General features: G+C 42.6%; 1 protein-coding gene across 1 annotated transcript in view; it reads left to right on the forward strand.

Moving 5' to 3' along the window:
- The window catches only part of LOC308192558 (p53 apoptosis effector related to PMP-22-like), a 16,482-nt gene continuing 3,117 nt past the window's right edge, over window positions 1–13,365 (forward strand). The window contains exon 1 of the mRNA XM_080586261.1: window positions 1–350. Within this exon, the coding sequence (XP_080442387.1) occupies window positions 140–350 (211 nt within the window). The 5' untranslated portion in view covers window positions 1–139. The remainder of the gene's footprint in view (window positions 351–13,365) is intronic.

Here is a 13,365-nt window from a genome sequence, read left to right on the forward strand (position 1 = left end):
CTCCCGTGTGTGTCCCGATTAAAAAGCTTTTCTCAGACACCTGCAGACCGGCTGGCAGGTACGGGTGCTCACTTAGCTCAGCTGGGTTGGTAGCAGAGACACCTCTCCTCGCCCCGCCAGCCTCCTGCGGCCCTGCACGATGGTGAAGTACGGCCTCGACTACACGCGGTGCAGATGGATCCTACCCCTGCTCCTGGGCATCGGCGTCATCTTCGGCATCATCGCGCTGGCGGGCAGGGGCTGGCTGGAGTCGCAGACCATGCCCTACGTGCACCAAGCGTCGCTATGGGAGAGCTGCAGGAGGGCTTTCGAGGGTGGGGAATGGAGGTGCGAGTCCCTCATGGGTTACGGTAAGCATCGGCAAGGGCGATGGGGAGGGCTCTGAAGCAGTGGGTCACCTCTCCGAGCTCTTCTTCCCTCAGCTCTCCTCACTGCATCTCCGTATATCTGACCTTCATATAAGAAGCTATGGGAGATAGGGACCGACACCGAAATACATCAAAGTTTTTGAGTAACAGGATGAAGATGTCCTCAACCCTGTGCAAAAAGAAACCTGGGTGCTTTAGGAAATGGCTTGCATAGTACAAAGAAAAAGCCACAAGTGATAATGCACCAGTGCAGAAAATATCACAGCATTTAAGACTTTTTTACCTCTTTTAGAGGAAGCTGGTAACCTTTTCTCACTAATCACAGCTTTCCAGAACTTAAAAGCTGCTGTTGATCAAGTGTCCAAGCAGCAAGTTGTGGGGGTAAGCCTGGAATGAGTGTGATAAGCCAACCCTCAGTGCCACTAAGAAGTGGGGAGGTAAAAATGTGAGATACAAAGATATCCCCAGGGAGTGTCAGACTGCAGAATGCTGCTCCAGTAGGTGAGTCGTGTGAAGGAGTCTTCGTGTGATTATGAAGGAAAGCTTTAAGAGAAGAAAGCATTTATGTTTGTGTTGAATTTTGCTTAAGTATGCTATTGAACAAGCTGATGCAGCTTGAAGAGGTTTAAACCACGGAGTCAGGGAGAGTAGGCCAAGAGAAGGATCACTGTAAATGTGTGCTGTTTCTTAGATTTTTTCTGTATATCAGGTATGGGCCACAGTGTGAAGAGAGTTATTGGGAGTGATGGACTGTTAGCCTGAGCCAGAAGGTTCAAGCTTTCTTGTGATTTATGCTGATGCTCACTCAAATTTTACAGAACGTTTTCTCTAATGTTCAGAATAGTTGAAAAGGCGTGCTTGCAGAAGCAGTCTCAGAGGTCATTTATTACAGCTTTTCAAAATTATTCCTGAAACTTTTGTCATCTAAGGTCAAATTCTACCTCCTGTGCTCAAAATTCATCTGTAAAGAGTTAACTGTAGCAGGCCCATGTGAGTGCAGGGCTGTGAGACAAGGCCAGCTCCATTCAGCCACATGCCCAGTCCTGCTCTCAGAGCTCCGGTGTCAGATAATTGGCTGGGCACAGATCAAGCCAACTTGCTGCCTCTAACACGTGGCTTTGGAGGGCAGGAGAGAGGTCGTGATGCTCAGCTGCAAGTATGTGTGCATACTGTGGGTAGAGGGGAGGTGAGAAAGGCCTGGCCTTCCTTGGTTAGAGTTAGCAAAGGGCTTCCCGGTCCTGAGTTTCAATGAAAAGTGAGCCCTCCTCCTGATCTCCAGTTAGGCACCGTCTGTGTCATGAATGCCAGTTTTACCTGGATAGAAAATTTTCAGAGGTTTCACCATGTTTCTCTTGATGATACAAATGCTTCCAGGTCCTCCGTGCTTGTTTGGCATTTCGCTTCCTTCCTTACCCTGCCTCTCTCTTGCATGCTTAAATCCTGCAGTTGTATGCGCACTTTCCCACTGGGAAGGATCTACAGACAAACCAGGGAGGTCATCCTCCTCTATCTGGACTATCCCACAACATATGGTGTTACCTTCAATTACATCCTCAGTAAGTGCCACATTTCTAGCATGTTGGCATTAGTACATACATATTCTTCAGAACATGCATTGGAGAGTCATCTGACACCGTTGAAAGCATTAGAAATGCTGTTCGCATGCTGCATGACTACAGTACTCTCTCAGTGGGCTTATATCTAACAATTAAATTCCGCAAATTTACTAAATACACAGAATGCCTGAGCAAATCTCCTGGACAAAATTCCCATATGGAAAAGGAGGATATGTCTGAGACAATAGTCATTTAGTCAATGGGACAATATGTAAAAGCAGAATGTAACAAATATGTGCATAAGCCAAGTGACGGTGGATTTTGCTGCCAGACTTTCGCCTTTGCAAGATTAATCCATTGCAGTGTAAATCTGGGCCATTACAGGGGTGCAAAGTCATGTCACTCTCCTGCTCTTTTCCAGCCCTGTGGATGAGATACCCACTGTCCCGTAATGCAAGCAAGGTGTCTGCAGCACTGTGCAGCAGAGCTGTGGTCCTCCTTGCTCTTTGTCCTTCTGGTTTTGTGATTTTCCTACCCACTGCCTGGGGACCAGGACCAGGACCTATTACAGGAAGATGCAGGCTGTGCCCCCAGCCTGATCTGGACCCAGGTCCCTCCCTTTCCAGGCAAGCCTGCTGACAGTTCAGGTGTTACCTAGAGGTGGCCAGCAACGGAGGCAGCAGGAAACACCATTTTGTATGAAACACAGAAGAGGAAGGAGGGATTGCAGCCTGTTTTTTTTGGAAGAGCAAATGAGCAGTCTGTCTGAGGACTGGTTTCAGCTCTCAGCCCTGAGGAGATGGAGGTGCTTTCTAGTCAGATTTCCTTCAGGTACCATGAATCCAGACATGGGATGTGTTCAGATCCAGCCCTGTCCTCTGTACTTCTGTCATTCCATTCTTGCTCAGTAGGTGTGGCCTTGGGATGTCTCTTTTGGGGCTCCTGTCTTTCCTCATGCAGGGTGCAGGTGCCTGATGCTGGTATCTTGATTTCCACCCAAAAGGCAAGCCCTGTGACAGCATCTCAATTGCAAGCATCCAAGTCTTGCATTCAGTCTGATTTTACCTGCCCCAGTGCTGGAACATAGGTTTTTAATAATTTTGGGATTATGTTTATCCATACTGCTCCAGCAAGGTCACAGAAAACAAGCATTCAGTGTCTTGTGCCAAGCTATAAACCATGCTTGATGAACAGAGTGTAATTACATGCCTTCCTGGGTGCAGAGACAAAAGACATGGTGTAAATAGAAAGGACAGAAACATTTTACATTTTTCCAGAGATTAATTCTTTCTTCCCCCCTTCTATTCCACAGTTCCTATTTCCTTTCCTCTGGACTTTATTCTCAGCTCCCCAGGCTGGGTAGGTTCTGAAATTCAGTCTTCGGGGCTGGTTTCACTGACATATGTAATATGTACATCTACCCCAGCGGCTGCCAGTGAATATGCTCAACGTGGCTTGGACAGTGTAGATGTCTTAATCCATTTCAGATATCTTCATCCTATTATAAATAGATCCAACTATAAAGATCTTGCAAGTTGTTCAATATAGTCTGCAAATTCAGATCACGTTCTCCACCTGCAATGTTTGTAATTCACCTAGCATCTCTGCTGGTCTTTTGCAAGTGTATGAAGACCATGGAAAGTGAGAATGTGAGGAGTTTATGTACTCTATTAACTTCTCCAAGAGTTCAGATCTTCAGTTTTAACCATATGACACTAATACAGACGTTACCAAAAGTCTTAATTTTTTCAAGCACATCTAGCTCAAACAAATAGAACTTTATAGGGAAAAATATATAGCGCCTTAAGACACATTAGAAATGAATGGAGTTTAAGATGAGGGACTGAGAAATGCAAACTGTAGCTCTACAATTTTCTGCTATTTGGAACAAGTACAGGTTTCAAGCTCATAGCGTGACTGAACCATTACAAAGACAGAGACAAATACTTAAGAGGTGGATAATGAGCACAGTATGGAAAGTATCTAGCGGGGACATGGCTGAGCTTGCAATGAAAACACAGAGGTTAAATCCCTTCAAGAAGCTGGCATGGTACTCCTTTGTTTTTCTGGATTTTTTGGCTGTATAACCTCTCCTGAACAAGGTGTGTCTCAGACCTGAGACAATTTTTCAGTGTGTGATTTATTCCATTGCAGGCTCTGAAGATGTTTAAATGTGTATTCTTCGCTGGGAGGAATACCTGATTTTATTTGATTAGTTTCAATACACAATAAGATGAATAACTCAGGGGTACTTGTACCAGCTTATGTTCCACCTGGCCCTGCAGCCCTTCCATGTGCAGATGCTGCCATCAAAATAACTGTAAGCTTAAGCCTTTAAATCTAGGTTGAAGTTGTTGGGCCATTTGCATGGTGCAAACAGAAATCTTGGGAAAAAAAAGTCAGGAAAAGGCATTTTCACATGACGGAATCCAGATCATCAGTTATTTTCACATCATAGTAGTCAAATCCAGCCTTTTCCTAGGATGTCCAGAGAGTGCATTGCCTGTGGAGATTAGTGGAGGGATGAATGATTTTGCCATCTGGAGAGGACACATTTCTCCATCTTGTCTTCCCATGTAGTGGGTCACTATGTTCTATCCCATTCCAGTATTATTTTGGATGGTGAATGTTAGTTCAATACTACAGGATAGGATGGCTAGTGTAGTATGATTATAATGGAAAAAAGCATTAGTTCAAGAATGACAGCAGATGAGTTTGTCAAAGCATAAGTAAACAAAGGGAATGCTGCAAAAGGCAATAGCCTGTCAGGAAAATAAATATTCTACTTTAGTCTCCTAAGAACCCCATTGGTGAGTAAATTTTCTCTCTCCCCCCCCCCCCCCCCCCCCCCGCCTTTTTTTTCTGTATTGAACTGTGGTTCCAGGGAACCTTTTGCAATGATGAAGCCCCATTTATTATTATGGAGGCAGCATGCATGAATGGGAATCACTTTCCACTTGCCTCCTTCCCCCCCAGGTAATGATACAACAGTGAGGTACATGGCCTGGCTCCACATCTCCTTCTGGAAAATTGCCTTCTCCAGCCAGACCAGTGACTCATCACACCTAGGGCACAGGGCAGACTAGACACCTCATTTTCCCGCTGCCACACTGCCTACATGAAATTGTTTGGCCTTCCCCCACGTTCCAGTCACTCTGACAGTCTGGCATGGGAAAGCCTTCTCTTGCCTCAGGCAAGCGCCCTGAGCAGAACAACACGGGGATATTTCCAAAGGGCTGGACTGGGAGACAGTCCCCTTCAGCAGGGCCTGGGAGCAGAAGCAGCCTGTCCCGACTGCTCCTTGGCGTACGAGGGTGTGTGCACGTAGGAAGAGAAATGGAGCAAGCGTGTAATTGTGCTTTGAAGGAGGGCCTGGCTCAAGTCACAGGGCCATTCTTGTAGGCTTTCCCTGAAGCCAATGTTCTGCACCTAAACTTTTCCAGATGATGGTGATATTCAGGTAGATTTGGAAATGTGTCCCTAAATATTGGAAACAAAGGCTGAGGAGGCTTCTGATGAGTCCAAGGAAGGCTGTGTGGGAGCTCAGAATGGAGCCAGATCCATGCTCCTTGCCTTACCTGAATTACAAGGCAAAACACTGACTCCTTTGATACAGGGTGAACTGAAAACAAAACCTTTTTGCTGTTCCTGTTGCATCAAAACCTGAAACAATTACAGTTATATACAGGAATTGCCAGTAGTGTTAATGATAGTGTGTAGGGTAGCACATCATCTCCTAAGTCATCAGTCTCTCAAAAGTGTAACGTTACTGAGGACTAACCAGTGAGAAATGGGATGACAAGATTAGTTACTTAATAACTTAGAATATTCAATAGTTATTTGAAATTTAGAATGCTACAAAATACAGGCTTAATTGCATGTATTAAACTATATTAATGAAAATATCACAACAGCAATATATTTAAGGAACTCTAATGCAAGAGAGAATGATTTTTTTTTCCCAGTTTGTAGGAGAGACTCCATTGCTACCTTAGAGGTATAAGAGAAGAGATACAAGCCCAGAGCATTTACTTAGCATGGCAATTTTCATTCCTCATCTGCAATTGCAAATATGCTTTCCCTTGTAATTTTAGGGTTTGTCCTTTTTTATGTTTAGTGGCAGATTCATTTAATCAGACTCTTTTCTAAATAATAGTTATGTTATTCAGCAATTAACTCCACAGAGAGCAATTGCAGATGGCATCCCACTGTTTATCATCCAACCTCCCTTTCAACAATTACAGTTAAATCGCATGGAAAAATATCATTCATGTGAAGAGTTCTCATCTCCCTGTGAGGATATGAACTGCTGGTGTCAAGGTCGTTGCAAAGATCCTCACTGCTTTGAATTCTCAGGATCTGAAGTCCTTGAGTGCATACCATTCACTCACACACACAGGAGGCACCTCTGCTGAAAAATTATGGAAACTTGTGGCTATATTCTCATTTCTCTTCACCTCATATCTTCCTCTATCTTATTGAGGTAATCTGATACAACAGGACTATAGTACTCTCTCCCTAGTCTAAATGGTGATAAGGTCCGCAAGGCTGATTTTGAATTCCACAGTAGGGTTAAACAACCAGATTACTTAAGCAAGAAAACACTTATTCAGGGAAAGAAACAAACCTCTCAGAATACTATTATCTATTATTTTTACATTTCCATATTACTTCTCACTGACAGGTTGTATTGTTCTGAGCAGCTCTGAACATGGCGAGTCAGCAAATTTTTAATGCTATGTTTCTTTGTCAAGCACTATTACAAGATCTCTCATCAATCAAAAATTCCCGGGAACTCAAATTAGTTTGTGAAGTGTTTACATCTGTGTCAGATGTTTCTGACTAGGTCCCAAAGGCTTCTGTCTTCGTATTGGTGCTAAACAGCACTTCAACTCATAAACAGCTCTGCTGGAGTAGTAATCTGCAATGGAACAAATATAATGTCACAAATTATGTTGAATATTCACAATATGCTTAAATCTGTACCCCAAAATAGGATGTCTCTGTGTAGTTCCCATTGTTCATTAACAACCCTATCAGCAGCAAGCAGGAAATGCTGAAGAATTTTAAGATGTATTGTCAAAGATGTCATTTTCATTCACAAGAAGAGTAAATAAGGCTTGCAAGATATTTTATGAACACAAAGTACCATCTGTTTATGTGTATTTTTTTTTTCAAATGATAAATTTTTGCTTCTAACAGGAAATTAGATCCAGATTTATAGCTGTTCTCTATTGGAGAGAAACTCCCTAGTGCAAAAGGCTACTTGCAGCAAGGTTTGCTCACAGCATGAAAAATGCAGGTCAAGAGTAAGGAGAACAATATTTGGTGCATATGGAAATGAGATGTAAATTCAGTATTCTTCAGCCTCAGATGGCCCTAGGAAAATCAAACTTAAAAGGAGCTTTTTGGAAAGGTTCCACTCTGCTGTTTCAATTACAAGTCGAAGTTCATAGCCTGTGTTGTCGTGGAAGTTTATTCTGTTTAACTCACATTATATATTTTAACCCATTTTTAGCTCAGGATTAGTTAAGAAGCAGGTACATCTTGCCACTGTGTGATTAACTGAGTTTATGTATACATACTGATTTATCAATACCTTACTTGTACTATTCATCTGACCTTGCCCACCCCTATACACCCATTCAAGTTTATGTCATCCTCTTTTAGCATAAAATGAATAGGAAAAAATAGGAGGAAAAATGTTGTAGTATTACAACAAAACTAAATTTTGATCCCAAAATGTTTGCAGCATATGCGACTGCTTCTGAAGATAATGCAAGCTAGGGATATTCCCTAATTCTCTCGTGGTCAAACCTTTAATTCTGAGGCACAGTGCACACATTATTTTTAATAGCTAACTTACTCCCTTGGTGATCCCTTTGATGATGGCTCTACACGCTCTGCCACTTCTGACTCCCTAGTGCTAAGTAAGCATCAAGGAGAAGCCCTCATTAATACAGGATTTGCAGAAGCCATCTTCTAAGTCAAGCTTATACATGTCTGGGCTTTTGGTGAGATGAATTTGAACCACTCCCTCAAGACGTAACTGCTCCTCCCCTCAAAATTCAAGTCAGGATAGCTCCCAGGTTGGGTTGCTTTCCTCAGTAAGAGAAGAGGTTTTCAGAAGTATGTAAAGCCTTGGATGCACGTGTTGCCTGTATAGGTTCACGACTAAAGTCAGTGGTTGGGAGTTCATAGTAATTTGCTTTAAATGAGTTAAAGTCCACCAAGCTGAAATGAACTATCATCTTAGCACTAAGGCTAGACACTGCCTTCTGCTAATGTATATTGTGTTTTACTCATAGATGGTCTATGCATAAAGGTTCTTTTCATTACTGTTGTCATTTAAAGACATTATTATGGGGTAATTGGAAGTTGTAATTCTTTCCCATTTATATGGGACCTGCTACTAACCATGGAGAAACTTTAGAATGCCATTACTTAGTGTGAACCTAAGTAGGTTGTTCTCTGCCACAATGGTTGTCTCTTTAGTAGTGACAAGCTAAAAACTGGTTCCTGGTCACATAAAAATGGCCTGCATGTTATGAGGTAATACTCTGTTATTAAATGAGAAACCCATATTGACTGCCAATGAATTCTGAAGTAATGCTAAGGGAAAGAGAACAGAGTCACCAAAAAGGATGCCAAAAAGAACCAAAAATGTGTGGTTTTTATTCCAGTTCAAATTATATAAACTCACACAAAAACCAGATAAGCAAGCAGCATCAACTTCCCAAGGAAAATATATTCAGAAAACATAGATGTTTTTAGAACAATCCAGATGCAATGAAGAGCACTGGATGATAGAAGCTCAGAGAATAATACACATCCAATCATGCCTTTGATTTTTTTTACCATTTTATTCTGTTCATAAATTAGCCATGACTAATATGTGATTTTCTTCATTTTTATTGCCTTTCTGATAAATGATTTTCAGTCAATAGCTTTCAGTCTGCATATACTGTTTATTCATAAGAAGCTGCTTTTAATAGTTCCTGATTTATTTCATCTGCATACGAATAAATGAAGTCAGGTATTTCAAAGACAGCTCTGTGATCAGCAAACACTTGCAGAGATTTTAATGTTCCCTTGTTTTCCAAAAGATCACAGAAATTTCTTGTAGTTTGGTTGTTAGAGGGTCATGATTTTCAGAAGACAAGATTTTGCCCTGTCCAGTGTTAAAAGGAAATTCTGACCATACAACTTACCTGGAGTCCTGGCTATCAGTGGCTTATATATACACCAACAGTTTGTAACCTTTGAGCTGATAAATTAAGCTTAGGGTTAATGAGTTTGATGGGTCCACTTAAAATTCAAGCTAAGGAGATATAAACTAGGAAAAACAGCTTCAACTTAATTTCTTTCCAAAGGAAACAAATCAAGGAGTCTTACCGTAAACGCATGCACAAATTCAAAGCTGCAGACATGTTTTTCTACAGACATTTTTGCTTTCACGTGGAAATTTTCTCAATGAGAACAAAACAAAATGAAATGGATAAAACCTGGCTAAAGCAGTTCCTTTTCATAGCGAATTGTGTGCTCTGCAGAGCGTGCCACACCCTGATGAAGAACGTCAGGTTGAGAAATCTGAGTGAGTTCAGCTTTGTTTCCAAAATAATGCTCTTTCCCTTTAATCAGAGAGTCATAAAACAGGTTGAGCTCTGCAAACTCAGTCTAGAAACATTCTCATTGCGTACAACACAGAGATGAATCACCACCAAGGCAGATTTCGGCTCTTGTAAGAATTGCTATGTAAGACTGGAGCTAGAACAGCAGGATTTGTGTTTGTCTCCCTTGTTGGTATGAGGGATAACAAAGTAAATGTTATTGTCTTTCCAAGACAGTTCTGCATTTTCCCCCTTTCTGTATTGAAACTCTCCTTAAAATTGCTGCACGTTTGCTGCAGTGGCTGATGTGATAAAATGATCAGCTGCTGAGAATGCATAGATAATTTGTTGATGTTTGTGAGCTGACAACAACCATTTATTTTTCTTTCCAGTGCTAGTTGTGTGTCAGCTTCAAGACAGGAGGAAAAAATGATGAAGCATATTTTTATGGATTAGACCAGAAGTACTCCTGAGCTCTCTGGTGTTCCCTTCAGAAAGTATGACTCAGAGACACGCCGGAGTTCGTGTGGTTTGGGGGTACCACAGCAAGATGAGCAAACATGAGAACATCACTGTGAACGTTTTCTGTGTTTTGAACCACAAACACCAGTGACTCGGCGTACTGCTGTGCAAGGAAGTTTGCCTCCTTACGTGCGAAGCACGAGCAGTGCTTACGCTTTTGCAAACTGGAGAATGCATGAGGGAGTGAAATCAGGAAGGCAGGAAATCGGAGACATTCTTAGTCCTCGGTTTCTAACAAAGCCTATCAGCTTCCATATGGCTGCAGTCAGCAAGAGGATATTCATAATACGTTCAGATGGAGCAATACAAGAGGTAGTCATGCTACCTCCAAACTAACTTAGCTTTAATAGCACAGTAATAAAGCTGTTATTATTGTACGCTCTCAGCTAATTACCTTGCTCAGAAGCTACAGCGAGCTCTGCACGGGTATGGGTAGATTTTTTTCTGTTCTCTAAATTAGTTCTAGGTCTCCTCACATGGCAGTGGGTTTCAGAAGGCAGGCACTTATTTTCACTTTCCAGTAGTCCCATATGGCTGCAATCACAGCGGGTAGTCTGGGCTCTCACAAGTCATCGCTGACTTCTGCACAAGACACTGTAAATAGAAGCACTCTTTGCTCTGCTTGAGATAGGCATGAAAATGGGGGGTTCGTTTTGCCTGCGTGAGATAGCAAGGTCTTGCTGTAAGGTTTTTGCTGTAAGATAAAGTTGCTCAGAAAATTGCCGGCTAAAAGGAGTTGAAGGGAGGGTGGTGTGTAGCTTCCTGCAAAGCCTATCATAGTGTTTGTTGATTGGCTTTTTTTCAGCTGACAGAAGAGGTGAAAAGGGAGAAGAAGGACTGACATGCAGTGTTACAGGATCCTGCTGGTATTCCAGGACACTCTTGCATAAACACACATTTCTTTTCTAACAAGAAGATTTTAACTATTAAACAGCCAAAACATCACTGCCATGTGCAGGGACTGAGAAAACAGATCTCACAGATTGCTGTGTATTTTTACAGACTCAGCTTGATGTCCTGTAAGCTGCTGCTCCCTCCGTCCCTATTTCTCATTTTAGGATGGGAGAACTTCCAGCTGCCTCTCTCTAGAGTCAAGTGTTCGTTGAATTGGTGTTGCACTAACCTTGGCGTTACATTCTTTGTACTGCATTCATTTTTTCATTTTTACAAAAATAACTCTGCAATTAGAAAAAAAAAAGTATTTATGCTATAACATTTGCTTTATGCTAAAGAAAAAAAGAATAAAAGAAAAATAAGAAAATATTTGGGATCAGCTTAGCCACTTGGTTGCAACTAAATAATTTCCTAAAACCATTCGAAAGTGTTTCCTAATAAAACACCTATTCTGAAATGGTACTTTCAACAAAGTGTTTCGCAGCCTGTTGAGAAAAGAGCCCATGGGAAGGGCGTTGCTGCTCAACATCACAGGGACTCTGTATTTGTGCCAAGCCTTTGAGAATCTGCTTTAGAGGTGCAGAAGACATTTGCAGTTGTAATGGCTGAAGTTATACATTCTCCCTCTGTTTTCTGACCTATTTAATTCTTCTAATTCTGGCATTTATGAGGAATTGTAAGTACTAGTCATATTTGTAAAGACACTAAGCTACTCTGTTCTTCTGGCACAAGGAAAAATAAATACCTCAGGTACAGAAACATTTGCAGTTATCCCCACATAATCTTTTACCCCAGAAATATAAGTCGTTTATACGCTGTCGTCTTAGGCTCCTGGAAACTACTTTTTGTGAAGGACAGGTGGTGAAGTCAGGGTACTCTTCCTCAAAAAAAAACCATGGTGGCTCTGCCATGGAAACCTATTGCTGTACTGCAGCTGCGCATTGGTTTTCTTCCAACTTTGAGCTACATTTTTTTCCCTTTTTAGAAGCGAGTGTCACAAAATCGGCTGTTAGGTGATTAAGCAACACGTCCTAAAGATGTAAGCATCCTGCAGCAAGCATGTCTCTTCTTGCCATGCATCCAGTGCCCTGCAGGCTGGGCGTACGCCCAACCTGCTTTCACACAGTCACCATACTTGTAACACTACTTCGAGAGAAACACCTGGGCGAGCCCAGAGGAGGATGGAGATGGCGGCATGGGCACGGTGCCATGCACATGGCTGCGGCCATCAGGCACCCGCTGAGCTCCTAGGTGGGCACTGCTCCCAGCCGAGGGGTGGTGATCTGCCACCGGCTCCTCCAGGCACACTAGGCCTCGGCAGACCTGCTGAGGTGCTCCCCTCCCACGCTGGATCCTGCATCTCCACATTGCATGCTCTGCCTCCGTGCCTCCTGTAACTCCTTAAGAAAACAGTCTAGGCTAAAACTCTGGGCTAGACAGCAACAGGTAGGCACGTCTTTGCTGTCCCTTCAGTTTTTCTCAGGCAGCTGCCTGTTTACATGAAGAATAATACAGTCAGAAAGTCCTCTAAAGGAGACAGAAACTCTTTGGCGTAAGGAAGAAAAAGGACGTGACATAAAATGGAAAGTGTAGAGCAATGGTTAGACTGGTTCAAGGGTCATAAAGCAGGGGTGGATAGTGAAAAGTAAACAGAAAGGGAAATTGGTTTTGATGGGCTGAAGGGTAAAAAGTAAGGCTGACCCATAATCCTGACCCAATTTTCTAGTCTCATATCAGAGGGCTGGGGAAGAGCCAGAGGCAGAGCAGTGGCAGAGCCCAGAGGGCTTTCACGCCAACACAACACTGGGGATGCTTTGCATTTTATTACTTTAATTCTCTCGTATGGGTGACCGTCCTTTAAGCCTTGGGCTACTACAGCAGCAGGAAAAGGGAGCTGAGATGAAGGTCATTTTCTGGTCCTACCTGCACAGGCACGCAAGCCGTAGAGTGTGCAGGTCACCAAAATATACGATGGTTGCGTGGGAAAGCATAATAAATCCAAGCTATTTGGTGAACTGTGTCCTCCCCCCGGTTTGTCAGTCTAATAGTGCCTGTCCAGCAGACGGCCGGCACTCCAATGCAAAAAGGCCTTTACTGAACAACGCGCACCACGTTTGAGTTGAGTTATAATTATCACCAGGCTTGTTTGGGCTGTGGCAATTTTACAGCACTGTTGCTGTATGTCTTTGGTTAGAAGCCAACACCTTGCAAACACACAGTGTAGGCGAGGGGGTGAAGTCTGTAAATGCCCAGCAGACTTCAACTGCCTACTCTATCTACAAACACGATTTTTAAAATGTCAAAGCAGGCCTTTTACACTGAAAGGAGGAGACGCTTTGATCTCTTTGAGCAGCCATTGCGCCTCAAGACTTAAAATATTGAATAAATAATATTTTTTCAGTTGTTATACCAACA

Source organism: Anser brachyrhynchus (assembly GCF_964034855.1).
Source record: "Anser brachyrhynchus genome assembly, chromosome: 3".
Classification (NCBI taxonomy): Eukaryota; Metazoa; Chordata; class Aves; order Anseriformes; family Anatidae; genus Anser; species Anser brachyrhynchus.